At 35.3% G+C, this 18,673-nt stretch overlaps 2 protein-coding genes across 2 annotated transcripts; both read left to right on the forward strand.

The window, feature by feature from the left end:
* The first annotated feature begins 1,743 nt into the window (after positions 1-1,743).
* On the forward strand, positions 1,744-3,054 carry LOC149668542 (uncharacterized protein F54H12.2-like). The gene is made up of 2 exons (XM_089840812.1): positions 1,744-2,322; positions 2,437-3,054. Exons 1-2 carry the CDS (start codon positions 1,744-1,746, stop codon positions 3,052-3,054), a joined length of 1,197 nt encoding a protein of 398 aa, XP_089696938.1.
* A 10,650-nt stretch (positions 3,055-13,704) lies between these two features.
* LOC149668543 (actin, alpha skeletal muscle-like) lies at positions 13,705-13,917 on the forward strand. Its single transcript, XM_089840825.1, is given in 1 exon segment — positions 13,705-13,917. A coding segment is annotated over 1 exon segment (192 nt). The 5' UTR covers positions 13,705-13,721; the 3' UTR covers positions 13,914-13,917.
* The last annotated feature ends 4,756 nt before the right edge of the window (positions 13,918-18,673 follow it).

Consider the following 18,673-nt stretch of genomic DNA (forward strand, 5'->3'; position numbering starts at 1 on the left):
TTTGTTCGAAAAGGGTTACAAAGGGTACTGGACCAAGGAAATATTTATCATTTCAAAAATTCTGTACAGAAACCCCGTTTGTTATATTGTAAAGGACTTTGATGATGAAGAAATAAGGGGAGCCTTTTACAAATACGAACTTCAAAAAGTTATCTTGTAAAATATAAAGAATAGTAATTGAAGAATAAAAAACATTTAAAGTTAGCGAGTCATGTCGAACGATTCAATTTACGTAACTCTCGTGAGTACGGCTTCTATGAACGTGTTTCCGGGAAACACGCAATCTCATTTTAAAGTTCAATTACCAGCTCCATTGAATTTGAATGGAAACTGGCATGTGGGTTTAGCCGAAGCATTTTTTCCTAAAGCTTGGGATAATGTGTCTGCAGACTATCTATATTTTAGGGCTGGAGTCTACGATTATACGGATAATATTTGGGATCAGTCAAAGGTGCAATTTACCGGCGGAACTTTACGCGGAGATGGTTAAGACGCGTACAAAAATTTATTAAAAACTATGAACAATGCCATACCACCGGAAATACGATCTTCGGTATACATGTTTGTAACATATAGTGACGATAATGAAAAAGCTTTTTGCGCCCTGAGGGCTAAAAATGGGTATGAAATTCAAATACCTGAGGAGATGGGTAAAATCCTAGGTCTGAGTTCCATGGAATGGATAAAAGAAAGATTTACGTTTCCCGAAGAACTCGTTAAAAGAAAGAAAGAGGACCCTCTCGTCCTAGATAGTTCCAATAATTTTTTCTATATCAGGAAGAGAAAAGGTCATAAAAATGCTCGAGAGCTGATATTACAAATTCAACCGGGGCAATATACAAGCATTGAAAACGTCATCGAAGCTATGACCAATGAAATTCCTACGGAACATAGATCTAAGATTACAATAAACCTGAATCCCGACTGAAAAGTAAATATCAAATGTGTAAATGATTATTATCTACTGTTCACGAAAGAAAAGTCTGGTCTTGGAAGATTGTTAGGGTTTCACGAGGATCAAATGGACTCTCCTCTTAGAAATTCAACTAGTAAGAGTATAGCGGATATTGACAAGGGAACTGCAAGTTTATATATTTATACAAATTTAATACTGCCTCAAGTAGTTGGTGATGTCTATGCTCCGTTACTAAGGGTTATACCTATAGTCAATGATAAATCAACAACGTTAGCCGTCCATCGGTTTCAAAACATTGACTTTACCCCTTAAGATGTCCGTCATTTGAAATGATAGAAATAGACATGAGAACTGATTATGGAGAGAATATTATGTTTAAGTTAAACAAATCAGTCATAAAACTTCATTTCATACTCAAACATGACACGAAGTAACATATACCTAAATTACTACTTGAACCAAACCGGAAGTGGTCTTAGTCACTTCCGGGGACCAGTATTTCAGAGAGGAAATGGTCTTGGAAGCATTTTTAAAAGCTTAATAAGATTTATAACACCAGTTTTTAAGCCCGTTGGAAAAGCATTAGGAAGAGAAGCCCTAAGAACTGGGTCCAAAATAGCTGGTGATTACATTGCGGGTAGAAACCTAAAAGAGTCTCTGAAATCTAATTTGAGTGAAGCTGGAGCAAATTTATTACAAAAAGCGAGTCAACACTTGTCACAACCGCAAACTGGTTCGGGTCGCCGTAGAAAGCTGAAGACTAGAAATCGAAGCATAAAGAAAAAACGAACCAAGACTGACTTTTTGGACTAAAAAAAACAATAAACATGGTTGAGGGTATGATGTCAGAACTGGATTTATTCGCGGTACCACTGGCGAATTACAATGTAGAAAATAGTGACTACGTAATTTACAAACCTTTGGCATCAATTTCGGATCAAGGCCCTATTGAGTTCTTTGTTCCAGGATCTAATGATCTCTATACGGACTTGGCTAAAACATTGCTACAAGTTAGAGTAAAATTACTCAAAGATGATGGTTCTGCTTTAACTGCTCTAGAAACGGACGTGAGTCCTGTAAATTTGTTACACGCCGCTCTGTTTAATCAAGTAGATGTGTTTTTCGGAGATACTCAAGTTAATACTTCGACAAACGCTTATCCGTATTTGGCATTCTTTGAAACGCATCTAAATTACGGTGACAGTGCAAAAAATTCCTATCTGTCTGCAAAAATGTACTACAAAGATAATCCAGTAGATGCCGCAAAAATGTTTTTAGCTGCGAATAACAATGATAACAATGGTATGTTGAAAAGGAAAAATCGCGTAGCCTTCTCAAACCCCGTTGATATGATCGGTGATTTACATCTTGATGTGTGTCGAATGGACAAGTTTCTTTTAAATAACGTAGATGTTAGGTTTCGATTCATAAAGTCAGTAAACGAATTTGCTATTATCTCAACAATAGCAAATCAAAAATTTAATTTTAAAATATTAGACGTAACTTTACTAATTAAAAAGGTTAAGGTAAATGCGGAAATAATGTTGGCTCACGCTATGGTTCATGAAAAACTTAACGTTATTTACCCTATTAACCCGACCGTGTTAAAATACTTTTCTATTAGCAGTGGTTTAACGGATATTACACGCGAAAATGTATTTATGAATAAAATGCCAGCCCGGGTAATTATTGGTTTAGTTAGAACTGCAGCCTTTAACGGTGATCTGAGTTTAAATGGTTTCGAATTTGCTCATTTCAATTTAAACTACTTGGCCTTAACAATAGGGAACCAAACATTTCCCAACCCTCCGTTTACGCCAAACTATAACGTTAACGAGTATTCCCGAGAGTATCTTTCAAATTATACGGCTTTGGACTTGTTTAAAAGAAATAAAGGAAACTGTGTTTCTTACGAAGAATATAAAGAAGGTAACGTTCTCTACGGATTTGATTTAACCCCGGAAGAACAAGCTAGTGCTGACCATCTATCACGGAATAAACAAGGAAACTTGAGAATATCAATGAAATTTAAGTCTCCGTTGATACATAATGTAACGGCTGTTGTTTACGCGGAATTTGAATCGGAAATAATAATTTCAAAAGATCGTACCGTGATTTACAATCCCTCCGGAGAATGAACACTGTAGAAATAAACGAATTTTTAAAGTGTGAATCCGTCACAAAACCATTTTCTCTCGGTGTTTTTGCCTTTGACCAAAAACCATTACCACCCAGACAGAAAAAATATTGTTTTTGTTTGAATACGGAACCAAAATCAAGCCGAGGCGTTCACTGGTTAGCAATCTACGTAGATAATGGAATAGATACCTTTTTTGATTCTTACGGAAATGATCCTTTTTACTACAATCTTGTAGACCTTAACCTTTACGCTAGTAAATGGTATTTTAACCAAGTACCTATACAATATCCTTTGTCCGAAACGTGTGGACTACATTGTATTTTCTATTTATTTAACATGTGTAAAGGCTATACCCTAGATATGATTATTCACGACTTATATAATCCTCATGATTTAATGTATAACGAAGCAATGGTACTTTTGTTTATGTGTAATCATTTATTAAATCATAAAGACATGTATTGTAATCAATAAACTTTATTCGTATAAATCGATCCATTTATTTTCCGTCTTTCGTTTTTTGTTTTGTCGTCTTACAGTTATGTTTGATTCTTCTTCTTTTGGTTTGGAATTTTATTTAGGTTTCCTTCTTAGTTCAAGCGGCGAGTTCAATTTTTTCAGTTCTTGATATTCGTGAATTACTTGGGCCATACTGTTTTTCCTATTCTTTTTAAGCCTTTCAGGATTTGGTAATACAGTAGGTATTGGAGCAGTAAATGTAAATGCCGGAGTTGCTGCTGCTGTTGCTGCTGGTGACATCACATTTGTAGGTGTTGATGGCATTATATTTGGAGGCATTGTAGGTATTAGATTAGGTGTCGATGTGGGGACCATGGAACTGACAATGGTTGTACAATAGGGGGTTGACTTAATTTTACGGTCGGTGGTTCAACTAATTTCTTAACGTTTAGAAACTTTTGTAACGTTGTCAAATATTCTCTCAATTTTGTTTCGGATGTTCCTGGTTTTTCAAGAATTTCACTCATTTCTTTGTCTAAATCAGATAATTCTCTGTCTACGGCCGACACAACTGTCGAAGCCGGAACTGTTATCATTTTTTCATTGTGCAGCGTTAATCGCCGAAATTACACTAGGTACCAATGTTCCTAGTAGTAAAGGCCAGAATCCTCCTGTTTGATTCGTCATCAAACGACGTTTCTTTTTTAATGACAAAGATTTCAGAGCTAATCTTCTTATAACCCTTCTATGACTCCTAAGTTTTGCCTTTTGTGCCTTGGTGATTGGCAAGCCTCCAGTTGTAATATTATGACAAATATTGCAAATAGCTTTTATCTGAGCATTGCTACTATTTTTAAGAATTTTTTTTCTTTGTTTACTATGTTTTAAAACGTGTAAGAATGGATAGTGTGGACGAAGTGATCGGGGTACCATCGTTATGGTAAATAATTTATTTTGGCAAGTTTGCGTTAATTTAATCCTCGACAAAAACTATCATAGGACCATCAGAAGGAAGGGCATTGCTCCTTAAACGTAGTTTATCACCTTGGTCCTGTTTACAATCAATTAATATATAACTATGCGGTTTCTCCGTAGCCATTTCATAGGCTTTAGCTAAAAAATGTTTCTTTTTGGGAAACGTTTGCCGTCCTAGGTATTCAACAGCGGACGAATCTCTTGGAGACTTATAGATAATTATATAAGAACAATTAAGACTTATTGTCCTGGCCTCTTTCCCCTTAGCGAAGAGGTTCTGAGTAATTAAAATCAACGAGGTATTGAGATGATGAGACCCCTTGACAAACCAATCAGAAATTTGACTACTACTATTACACTCGGATGATAGATCGTCGAAAATCAACAGATTATTTTTAGTCCTATCGAAGAATTCTTCGTCATTAGGCGGTAAACCTTTTATAAAATCGATATTTCCAGGAGCAGATGACAAAGGAGTCTCGGACGCTAGCTTCCACAATATAGAGGGCAATGGCACCCGCGTACGTCACAGCTGTAGCGGTATCGTTTGCCATAGACGCGCTATCAGACATTATAGCAGACGATGCTTTTGGTGGATTATATCTGGCACCAAAGTCTGCTGGGAATTTGTTTTGTAATAACGGACTAATGGTGGCTACTGAAGTTCGTCTTATCCGATCGCGACATAAATATACACAATATAATTATACTTTATTCAAACAGCTGTAACCGTTGGTATTAAGATAAAAGATAAGACTAGGCCTACATTTTGTGACTTTAAACCTACTAAATAGTAAATTAAGTCCAAACTAGCAGAGAAACCCAGGTAAGCCAAGGCTTAATTAACAATTTGTGCCCACTGGAATGATTGGGCTCGGGTTTTCAAATTATAAAGCAAGGTTTTAAAAGATGCCGAAACACAATCTTATATATGTGTTTTAGGGCCAAAATATTCCGTATGTTTTTGAATTAATTGACTGCTACAAGAGGTTGGAAACGAAATCACTGTCTCTTACTTTTTGGGTTTTAAAAGATCGTGAGTGATTTCTTTTCCCAACCTCTTGTAGCTATCATTTAATTCAAGACGAAATTAAGAAAAAAATTGGCACTGAAACACATTTTAGTTTTTTAATAGTGTACATACGTTACTCGCTGGGCTTTTCATTATCAATTTTAGTCTAAAAAAAGATTAAAAAGCCGTTGAAATCCATTTTTAACTCTAATACTCGTTAAGCCTAGGCTAATTATAAGCAGACGATACGTATTTTTAAAGAGAGGCTCCAGACGCGATTTCCCAGATCTCCTTTCGAGACTTTGCAGCCACGCTATTGGTTGGAAAATAAAGCTCAAATTTCCTACGAGAGGGGGCACTGGCGTAATGATTTTGGTTAATAACCGTGACGTTCGCGGATCCCATTGCCCTCTACATTATGGAAGCTAGCGTCCGAGACTCCTTTGTCATCTGCTCCTGATATTTCCAATTTTTCTTTTTAATTCGTCAAATTTTGGTTGATACATAGAATAACAATAAACTATACGATCTGGAGGTGGCTCAATCATTGATCGACTATTTTCCAACAATCTAAATACAAATGTCGATTTTCCCGACATAGTTGGTCCGGAGCAAACCATTTGATACGGATGAATAAATTTTAATCTGCATGCCATAATTTATACTAAGTGAATAAAACCTTATTTTAGAAAAACGCTAATATATACATACGAGCAAGTTTGGTGCAAAGAGCGTACAGACGACCGCATGGACCATTATCCCGCGAATTACGTTGAAGAAGTCAAGAAGTAATTGTCAAAAATTGCGATTAATTGAAAAACAGCAGCGCGTGTGTGCATCTAGGGACTAGAGTACGTTACTTGAAATAAACCTCAGAAACAGATGAAATCGTTTCTTGGGTCCCTGCCCCTTCATTTTATTAAAAAATAAAAGGAACGAAAAAAGAAATATCAAAAACAAATAAATAACAACAATAGCTCTTCATTTAAAAAAACAAACTCTTAATGAAACCTCTCTTAGGGTTGAGTTCGGGTAAGGTATAGGGTTTGGGTTACGGGTGGGGTTTGAGTTCGAGTTACGGGTTGGGATTTGAGGTTAGATTAGGAGTATAGTTTTAGGTTGAGTGTTTCAAAAGGGTTAATATCCCCCGCGAATTACGTTGAAGAAGTTAAGAAGTAATTGTCAAAAATTGCGATTAATGTAAAAACAGCAGCGCGTCTGTGCATCTAGGGACTAGAGAACGTTACTTGAAATAAACCTCAGAAACAGATGAAATCGTTTCTTCAGTCCCTGCCCCCTCATTTTATTAAAAAAAAAGGAACGAAAAAAGAAATATCAAAGACAAATAAATAACAACAATAGCTCTTCATTTTAAAAAACAAACTCTTAATGAAATATCTCTTGTCAATTAATTGTAAAGAAAAACAGAAAATAAATGTTACCATTAAACTTTTTTATTATTAATCTTAATTTTCTTAACCGATCAATTAAGTTATTAGGACATTATTTCTGTAGTTTTCATAATAACGCTGAACTGCCTATCTGAACGAGGTTGAATTCAGGGTTCGTACAAACCTAGGAAACTGGGAAAACTAAGGCAAATAAATAATTGACAAAAAACTTAGGGAAATTTAGAATTTATGGTAAAATTCAGTTGGAGCGGCGCCTGTACGTAATTAACTGTTAGAACGCGTCTTCTATTGTAGGTCTTGGAACAGTGTTACGGTTAATGTCTTCCCCATAAAACCGTGTTCGAAGGGATAATTATTTGACGGACTATGCCAATCAGTAGTTTGTTCGCAATCGTCAGCATCTTTTAATGAGAATAATGGTTGTAAAATGCAGTTGGAACACCAACTTTTGTTATAGTTCCAGACATTATAGAGTAGCGCGTCTTTTCTATTAACCTGATAGTGATCAGTTAACTGTTCATATTTAGCGTTTAAACAAATGTTTAAACTATGATGAAAATAGCAAGCGGGACATATTCGTCTATAATTTTGTGGGCAACCACAATAGCAAATTTTTACGTAATATTGGTAATGTAAATGATTTTGTTCATTTGTTAAGATAAATGGTGGCGTTTCTATCCGATTGCGATGCACTAGTTCAAATTCTTCGAATGTTAAGGGACTGAATTCGCCGAACACTATTTCTCTCTCTATAGACGATTTTGATATACTTATATCCAAATCTTCGAAAGTTCCAAGTGGTCGATGTTTCTCTACTTCGGCGGCTTTAAAAAAGACTGATTCTATTTGCCCCCAAAAAGTTTTAGGTATAAAATTTTTTACATCGTTAAAATTAAAATATCTTTCATTATGAAACTTATATTTAAAAACATGCATCAAATTTTTTATAGCGATATCTTGTAAAGACGTTACTTTAACGTCTTCTATTTTTTGTTTTTTTCTCGGAGATTCTATTATATTTTCTTCTTCCATTTCGGTCACAAGAGCGTGTCTCTTACTTTGATTCGCTGTATAAAATAACTATTTCCCTCTTACTAAATTTTCTAGTCCATTTGAAAAGTATAAAGTACTCACCTTTTTATAGAAATTTGTTATAGCAAGTTGATAGTAAAGTATTTTTCGGTCCGAATGATTCTCGTCCTTTATGGTATGCTGAACCGAGGTTCATAGATTTTTGTAGAACGAAGTCTATAACCTTGACGTCATACGTATATTTCAAATTATCTTTGACGCCAACCAACCTTGTTTTCGCTTTACAAAAACAGCTGTTAGTTATAACGAAGCAAAATATATTTTTATCACGGTATAGGCGCTATATTATTCACCTTCAGGTACAACGAATCCTCGGGTCCTAGCTAGTTTGATAGTATTTTATGGAACGAAGTCTATAACCAACAACTGTTCGTTATAAAGGAGCAAAATAAATTTTTATCATGGCTAACCTTGACGTCATACGTATATTTCAAATTATATTTGACATCAACCAACCTTGTCTTTGCTTTATAAAAGCAACTGTTATAAGAGAGAAAAATATATTTCGAATTATCTTTGACGTCAACCAACCTTGTTTTCGCTTTATAAAAGCAACTGTTTATTATAAGAGATAAAAATATATCCTTTACAAAAGTAACCTTGGTTCGCTTGTTAAGGACTCTCGATAAGGGGATTCGAACTCGTGATACATAGAACGAGTTTAAAGGCAGATACGTTAACGAGCGAGCCAATGTTACTTGAGGGTGTATTCGGTTGATGACTATAGTACCCAGGATTTATTAATATAATATGATTCTTTCCCCCCGTTACGAAAAGTATATCTGCTGGATAATCAAGTTCGCTACTAGCCATAAGTTACTGTATTCAGATCTAAAAACTATCAAATTCTCCCCGCCATAATAATAGTCATGTCTTTATCGAATATACCTTCTCTGTATACCTTGGCTAAAGAAGCGTCGCACGAAACTTTTAATATACTATACGAGTATGAACTCGCTTCTCGGCATGACCTTTATTCGGGCTGTTTACCCAGTCATATCGCTACTGAACTTGAAGAATCACTCGCTACCGCCGGTCAGTGCCTCGATTCAAACATTTTAAACTATCTTTCGGCACAAGATGTTTTCGACACTCAAGTTAAAGCGCATTATAAACTTTCATTTCTACAATACAATTATGTTATGACACGCCCCTCACAATTACCGCACAATATTCCCGATTGGTGTAACGGTAATCACGTTGTAAAAGACTATTTTAAATTAGAAAATGTTTTTGCGTGCCCCAACAAAAACCCTCATTGCTTAAGGTGTCACGAAAACGATTCAAAACGTATATTAAAACTTTGTTCCACGTGTTATTATGATATCGATATGAATATTGAGAAAGACTTTGATCAAGTGGCCCGTGTAAAATATCATTCAATTATAGACAGGGACGATATTTACGACAATATCGTTCTGGATAAGAGTAACAATTGGTGTAACAATTGTTACACTACCCCCTTATTCACTATTTTTACGGAAACCATTTTTAAAGAAACATTTAAAAATATTTACCACGCCGTTAAACGTCCCCTAATATTCGATGAAACAGACGTTGAATTCAAAATCTTAAAATACCCTCGCTTGTAATATTACCTTTAATGTATAAATTTAAACTTTACCCCCCAATTTCCCGTGTAATTTAAAAATCCTTTTTTGTAAATATTCCCTATATCACGTAATACGTAGTGTACATGTGTATTTTCACAAAGTTTCTGTAAGACTCAATATCATATCGAACATAATAATACGTGGAACAAAGTATTTAGTTTATTTAGTTTATTATTATTATTAGTTTATTTAGTTTATTATTATTAGTTAATTTATATATTGTGTATTTATAACATTAAAGTAAAACGAAATAAATTTCCTTACCTACATTCCCAATATCACACCAATATTATTACGATATTTTCGTTTGAATCAACTTACCATTTCTACGAACATCTGTCACGACAAAACGGAAACAGTAGGTGTATGAATTAATCATTTTTGAACATTTTTCTCCCAATGTTAGTTCAATATAAACCAACTAGTTTTTTTCTACCTTTATCTGCCTAGTGATATGTAATTTATCTTTGCGTATGAATTTACGCTTGTAGGTCTGTTGTTTGTACATTTTTTATTTAAATGAGCAATTATACAGATCATAAACAAATAACATTGAGATTACTCGAATATCAAGTATAGATTAACTTAGTTTTGAAGAAGTCAATATCGTTTATGATACAATTAAAAAGAAATGGCTCGTCAATTGGCTGGTTAAAACCAAAATCATTTCTATAATTTTCCAAAACGTTTTCATAATCAATTTTTTTCAAGGCTTTAATGAGGTTTTTTTGCACTCTTTCATTCCAATCACTTTCTTCTAATTCACATTGCACGTCGTGAGCAATCTGGTTTTGACAGGCCTCGTTTTGACAATATTTGGTTATTTCCAATAATATTTCAGTCAGATTCTTAAGAACAGATTCTTAAGAACAGCTTCTCTCATGGATTCCACGGCTCTCGTTTTCTCCACCAACTCATTGTCAAGCAGTCCTCTTATTTTTTTTAAGTGTTCCCAAGCAGCATGATTAAGGGAAATTCCCTCGCCAGTAGCGTACATGACGTTATATTTTTCACATTTTCCTCTAGTGTATTTTCTTATGTCCAATATACGTTTCTTTCCACGGGTAAAACATTCCAATTTCAAATTTGAAGTAGTAGGATATAACCAGACGGAAAAACGCGGCGAATTACCCTCGAAGAAGGTATCAATCTCGTTGGCATACTCAAAGATATTACACCATAGTTCCTTTTGTAAGCATAACTCTACACCCGTATCAGTCCTTTTCCAGTAAACCTCCGGGGATAAGACGTTACCGATCCAAACCTCTACTTTATCCGCTACGCTATGAACTTGACACATCTTCATTTAACAATGATATGATAAACCTTTGCCGCCACCCCTTAATATACGTTACGCAATACAACAATTCTTCGAATGACGTCACAATTGTAGAAGATTTAACCCTTGTCAATGTACGTTTAAAGCTATCCAATCGTCTCTTATCAATGACGTCACAGATACAGTTGTAGAAGATAGGAATTTCCCAATAGACGGCGCACGGTGTTTTCCCGCCAATGACGTCACAGATACAGTTGTAGAAGAGACTGACAGGACTGCCAGATTCCCGCGCAGTGTTTTCCCGCGAGGGGGCGCAGCCGCCAGGGGGCGCGCGGGTTTCCCGCGAGGGGGCGCGCGAGTTTTCCCGCGAGGGGGCGCGCTGCTGCCAGGGGGCGCGCGGGGTTTCCCAGGTGGGCGTGGCGTGATGACGTCATAGGTCATTGACACAGTGACCTTGACATTCTACACCTACACTCTACACCTACATTCTACACCTACGGAGGTACGAAGTGTGGGTCTATACTACTTTTGTGACCTATTGCAATCTGTGTCACATACGGTACTGCTTGTACTGATTATAACTTTGCACAGGTTGAAAAAGATTTGCTATTTTGTGCGATTCATAAATTTTCATAATGTTTTGTCGAGATAAAGAGCAAAAATAAACGCCCGTACCTTCGAAACTATGCGTTGTAGACCTCATGTTATTTGACACTTTTCACTCAGTTTGACCCAAAGAACAAACCCTTTAATTTATGATATGCCTATCAGAAACACAAGATATCAAACCCATGTTCTACAATGCCCTATATACCATTTGTTACTCAAATTTCAAAGACACCACTAATCTAAGACATCGAGTTTTTTTTTTACATTGGGAATTTCAATTTAAATCTTAAGGACGTCTAGGAAAGGGCAGACACTTTTAGGCTTAACATCTATAAAACCATTCGTTATAATTTGAATATATTCAAGATGTATTTTTTTCCAAGTATTCATGCTGCATTTTTTCTCTATATATTCATGAAGAATTTTTTTCAAATATTCATGATAGATTTTTTCTTAGTTATCATGATTGGTTTTTGTAAATTTTCATGATTAAATTCTTGAAAATATTCATGATGAGATTCTTAAAAATGTTCATGATCAAATTTTCAAAAATATTCATGCTTAAATTTTTGCAAACATTCATGATAAAATTCCTGAATATTTTCATTAGTGAATAAACGTAAATCGTAACATCATCTCCAACGTAGGCAGGCACTTGTTTACCTGGATTATACACTTTGGCGTTATTAAGTGATTGCCATGCTGCAAGCTTAAAAAACAAGGCAGCCTACCTACTCGGAAATAAAATACAAAAGGTATTGTTTTCTCGTTTCATGAAGCCCAGCCCCTATTATTATTATTATGATGATGATGTTAATGACTGTGTAAATTCCTGTGAACTACTTATATAGTTTTTTATATAAAATCCATTTCATTCATTTTTGAAGACTACTTTTTTAAATACAACGTTCTATAATTAACTCTAGATTTAACAAAAAATATAAGGCATTCTAAAAGTTAAAGAGATAGTTGTCTAATTTCAAAAGTGGTGGAAAATTTAAACTTCCAGACAAAAGGAGAAGTATTCGAATATCAATATTTTCATGTCATTAGGACAAGTGAGTCTTTTTAATTTAAATAATATAATAATTCGAACCATTATCTTCGGAGATTACCGTCTATTTCACAATGAGCATTAATATTCGCATCATTCTTCAAGAATTTGTCGTTGTTAGATTCTTCTCTAATTCATGTCATCGTGAATCTTCATTCCCGATTCTCCGCTACATTTCCATGGTAGACACGTCACCTATTCTGCAAACTGGAGTTCTGCCACGATATTTATTCTCCAAGCACTCAAAACATTTCCTTACAAAATCCAACCAAACGTTTTTATACCGAAAAGACACCCAAACATTATTTACCGAAAGACACCAAAACATTAATCACCGAAAAGCCACCCTCCCGGAAGCTACACAAAATATTGTTTCTTTAAGAGCTTAAAACATTTACTACAGAAAAGCCACAAAAGAATTCAACCCAAAACGCAAACTTCGCGCATTATAGAATATTTGCAAAATTTTTAATGTCGAAAACCCTTCCACTTTATCAATCAGAACTTTCTTATTATTCCAAATTCACAGACTTAACACTACCCTGCACACAAATCCAAAATTTCTACTTTCCAAAGCGCCATCAAAAACCTTTATTTCTAAGTTGGAACCCTATTGTCCTTTCAAAATTGAGACCCTACTGGCAATTAACTAATAAATCGTCACATTACTGAACGTAATTCTTAAAACATCATTTCTATAATTTCAGAGTAAAACTATGCTATGGCTTGAACATCCTGTTTTTCTGATCGTAATGTTTTACTACTGAGCTAAGTTGATATAGAAGAAATAAATAATCGTTAGGCTTATTTGCCAATGTTTTGATCGTCATGTTTTAGTCATAACTTTTGATTGACTGAACCGATTGACAATTTGAAAACAGTTTTGGAATCTACGTGACACGTTGCGTGCAACGATAGCATTGTTGATCCATTTGAAGTATTATTTCGTAACGTCATTATCGGGGCGTTTTACTATTTCCGCTTTGGCTAACGCCCTATTAGTACCATAGTGTGATTTATAATTTTAAAATAATCTTGAGAAGTAAACCTATTTAGAAAGTCCTATTTTGTTACTCTAGCTGAAATAGGAACAAAATGGCAGCCAAATGAAAATGTTCAGAAACTTTTGGCCGGGACTGTACCCCGACATCGCCAACAGAATGCAAAAGGAGATCACGGCCTTGGCCCCCAGTACGATGAAGATCAAGATCATCGCTCCCCCCGAGAGGAAGTACTCTGTCTGGATCGGAGGATCCATTTTAGCGTCCTTGTCCACCTTCCAACAGATGTGGATCTCTAAACAAGAATACGACGCGTCTTGACCCAGCATCGTCCATCGCAAATGCTTCTAAAGGGCTTCTTTTTACGCGGCGTTGCCATTCCGGCGTTGAACGTCAGGAAACAAATCATTCTTTTATTACTTGTCCCCCACGTTCCTATTTTTTAATTAAAATTAAAACCATGTAAATTTAATGAAATTTTAATTTTTTTTGTTGCACTATTGTTTCGCCCACCGCTCGTTTTCCTTAATTAAAATTAAACAAAAGGAGAAATAATAAAACTTGTTAATTTTTTTGGAAATTTCGAACATTTTATTTTTATAAAAAAAATATTAGTTCATATTCATTTCATTTCTTTGTCTCGTTTAAGACTTAACGTTAATTCTAAAATCATTAAGAGTACTTTAGAACGAAATATAAGTCATCAAATTGCTAGTATTTCTACTTGAAACTAATTTTAATGACTCTCGAAGCTTAGAAAGAGCATTAAAAAATTTTCAGTTTATTATTCTGCACTGGCCTGCCTTGTTATGATAAACCAATGGCCTTATATAATCGGCTTAATCCAGGCCCCAATGCAGAAAACATCAACTTTTGGAATGGTGGGAGGGTTAAACCAAGAATGTCACCTGTAGGTCAAAACAAGAAACTGAGGCTTTCTGTACATTTAAATGTATCGAATTTATTAATAAAAATAATTCGGACCCTTCTAATATAGCAAAAACACGTCGTAACTACGGTTTTTTTAACACGTCTCTCACACGTCTAGCGTGTCACCAGTTTTAACGTGTTTTTACACGAATTTATGTACCTTTCCAACACGACTCTTTTCAGTTAATTTTAAATATTAGTAACGTATGCTACTTGATAATTATAAAAATATAGTTTAAATCATTGTAAATAAAGCATTTTCATTTGCTGGAGTGCTAAGCCTTAGTCAAAATGAGTCCCAGGTGCCCCCCAGGCACGATTTGTTCTGTTTTGAGCTGTACCCAAAAAGGAAATTCTAAATGTGTAAGTATAGTTAAGTGAGTTTAAATTACTCCCAATAATTGTCAATTTTATTTCACATTTCTTACCATAGTTTACCTTCGTTAGAAAACAAATCCTTGAGATTGCTTTTTCTTAAGAAAATCCGCCGCCGAGACTTCATTTAAAAACCAATAAAGTACATTTATGTGCGTTCAAAACCTTTTAAAAGGTCTGATTATGACTCTGGATGTGGAAATGGCAAGAATATACTGAAGAAAGGGACGGTTCCTTCTGTATTTACGTGGGATTTTACCACTGGTACCAAAATATTTGACTCTACAGACACTGTGGCTGAAAGTTTAAATAATACCGAAGATCAGGAATCTGTTGTTAAAGATATGGTATCGGATATGATCACGGTTGTCACTTCAACAGAGGAGTACATGTCATCCGTAGCCATTTATTGTAATTGTGAATGTTCGAAGAAAGTGAAAAAGTTGGAAGTGCAAGCGATAGAGATGGAAGCGAAAGCGAAAAAGTTGGAAGCGAAAGTGGAAGAATTGGAAGCAAAAGGGAAAGAATTAGAAGCGTGCATCGCTGAACAAAACATGAAAGTATCTATCAAAAATTATCAACTCAAAAAAGTAGAAAAGGACTCACTTGATGCAAAGCATAGGGCCAAAATTGCTGAGCAGAGCTATAATGAGCTTAAACCTATAGTATAGTCAGAATAAAGGATCACAACAAGGATATTCTACAGGGCCGGTAGGCCCTTGTAGATATGACATGACACCCTTCCGTAATGTTAAAGGAAAATTCACAGTTTTTAGGGTTAGCGTCCCATAGAAAAAGCATTAAAAAATTTTCAGTTTATTATTCTGCACTGGCCTGCCTTGTTATGATAAACCAATGGCCTTATATAATCGGCTTAATCCAGGCCCTAATGCAGAAAACATCAACTTTTGGAATGGTGGGAGGGTTAAACCAAGAATGCCACCTGTAGGTCAAAACAAGAAACTGAATGTGAAAGATCAGTTTCTTCTAGTTTTGATGCGTCTACGACTTGGCCTTTTTTTAAAGATTTAGCAGACCGCTTCGGTATTTCACCAAGCATAGCGTCCAATTATTGCGTTACTTGGATAAATTTCATGTACTTTCGCTTACACACAGAATAAAAATGCTGTAAAATAAACACTATGGTAATGGCAATAACGTATGCCATCAAGATGATGCTAATTTTATTGCACATCCTCCCTGTTTTTAATACCGTCAACAATACTGTTTTTCTAAACAGTGGAACTAACAGTTTTAAGAATTAACTGTTCGTGTATTCAGGGGCGTTCGTAGCTTTTAAAATAACCGCTTCAGAGGTTGTTTTAAAGACAGTCCTAACCGTTGATTATATTGTAGGGGTCAATGAAAAACCAGCACTATATGCTGTTTTACTACCAATAAATTACAGTTTCATAAAATGTTTACTACTGTAAAACTAACAGCAAAATATGTGGTTTTAAACTCACTAAGCACTGTGGATTAAAAGATGGTTTGCTGTGAAAATAAAAACACATCATGCTGTTTCAAACCGCTTATAGTACACTAAAAAATAGGGTTGCTGTAAAAATAACAGCTCTTAGAACAGTTTTAAATCCCGGAGCTTATTTTGATAAAGACGCTCTTTGCTGTTGAACTAAAAGCACTCAAACCTTTATTAAAAACATTAAGCTCTGTTGGTTAAGATGCAACTTGTCATTTATATAAGACGACTAGCTGTTTTTAACATACTGTCCATTAGGGCAGATTTATACTGGTTGCTTTTATACACTCTTAGAAAATGCGGTGTGCTTTAACACCTTTAAAAGTAGTTTATATGGGTCCAAATTTGACACCATTACAGGTGTTCATTTACACCCCAGAAAGGGTTTAATAACACCTATTTGAGCAATTAGTGTCAAAGATAAGAATAAAATGGTGCAACAGAGGTTCAGTTTAACACCTTTTTAACTCTTATATCGAACTAAAAGTTAATTTTTACTCCCTTATGAGTGTTGTGCAATTCCTTAAAAGGTGCAGCATAACACCTTTCCGAGTTAAAATAACGCTTTCTTAGTGTCGCATGACAGCTTCCTGAGTGGTTGATTTGTCAGCAAATGGCGCTATATGCTTAGCATGGTTCAACCTTGAGAGAACAGTTCTAACAAGCAAGGGTAGTTCTCGCATTATTGCGAAACTACACAAAAAGTTGGCCACTTGATCGACTTAAAATTCAGCTTGAAACTGCTTGGTAAGTTGGTCATTTTCACCGACTTAACTTCTGAAAAAGGCAGAAAGTTATAAATTAGTATAAATGCATCGGGTATTAAATTGGTTTTGGAGGCCCTAATATCCCGGCAGTAGATACAGACATATTCGTTAAATTTAATAATCTCTTTTCACGAAGAGTTTTTCGAGCACCAGAAACGCGTTTGACCTAATCTACTCTACTATATTTAAAAAAGAAAATCCATGGAAGTGCGAGAACTTGGAACAGTTTGACACTAACGACGTTTTTGAATCGGAAATTTCTCTATCTGTAACTAAAGTCGACGATTTAGAAGTTAGTGTATGGATTTTTTTGAAGGGGCTAACTTTGAAATTTGGGGGCGCTATAGCCCCATAAAAGGCCTAGCGACGCCACTCCAAGAGTGTCGCATAACGCTTTTAAGAATGTCGCCTAACACGTTTTGTACATTTTCGGTCAATTTTAGAATTAAGTAGGTTGAAATTATAATGAAGAAGAGAAATTGCAAAGTTAAAAAATTGGTTTTAAAATTAGCGATTCACTGACTTTCCAAAATATTTTATTTTCATATGGGTCCTTTCATAATAAACGCGGACCTTTTCCAAAAGGCTTAGCATGGCTAGGTAAGATTAGGTTATAATGCTTCAAGGTTTAAATTAAAGCGCTTCAAAGGTTTAAAATAAAGTGCTTCAAGGTTTAAAGTAAAGTATTTAATGTTCAAATTATAGTATGCAAAACTTTAATTTACGGTGGATTATACAGTAAATTATACGTTAAATTTATACTTAATAGTGTAACTATCTGTGTTTTAATTATACACTACTGTATTCTTCACGGCAGAATCCTTTTTTCCCGGAAAACAGCAACGTTCTATTAATAATAACATATCCTGCACTTCCGTTTGAGAAATAAAAACTAGCTGTTTTTTCCACAGTCGTTAACATAAAAAAACAATGTTTTGCTGCATATTTAAAATTAAGGTAATGTAATTTCAAAATACAGCGACTACCTGTATATATTAAGGCTTGTTAGAGGTTTTTCTGGATAACAGCATTAAACAATCAAAAACATGGTAGAAACTATTGTTTTTTTGACATTAGTTTCTCAGTGTGAAGCAGTTAATACCAATGTTTAAATTCTGATCGCTCGGCTCCTACGCGATTTCCGGGAAAGACACCCTACGAATTGTGGACGAATAAACCATCACCATCGATCAAACATTTACGAGTTTTTGGAACAGAATGCTTCGTACACATACCAAAACAAAAACGCAAAAAGCTATCGAAGAAGGCGTACAAAGGAATTCTTGTTGGCTACGAAGACGATGATGGATATCGTGTCTATCTCGCTGAGCTCAACGACGTTTTACGATCCCGAGATGTGACGTTCAGTCCTGAGAAATGTGTCATAGACTCTCAGGTGTGGGTTCCAGAGGACATGTTAAGGCAGAACGAGCAGGCGTCAGACTCGGACGACGACGATGATGCTTTCCAGGACCCGACAGACGAGGTGACAAGTCAGGGCGAGCAGATGAGCAGTGACACTGAGACGGAAAACAGAACGATTTCCTCAAAGCGTAGCC

This window comes from Phalangium opilio, unplaced genomic scaffold (genome assembly GCF_054372755.1).
Source record: "Phalangium opilio isolate 3A_F unplaced genomic scaffold, DU_Popi_V2 ptg000055l_1, whole genome shotgun sequence".
Taxonomy (NCBI): Eukaryota; Metazoa; Arthropoda; class Arachnida; order Opiliones; family Phalangiidae; genus Phalangium; species Phalangium opilio.

Coding starts and splice junctions, on each gene's coding strand:
- LOC149668542 (XM_089840812.1), top strand. CDS start 1,744: ATGGTTGAGGGTATGATGTCAGAACTGGATTTATTCGCGGTACCACTG. Junction 2,323..2,436: donor ACAAGTTTCTTTTAAATAAC/GTAGATGTTAGG, acceptor CTAATTAAAAAG/GTTAAGGTAAATGCGGAAAT.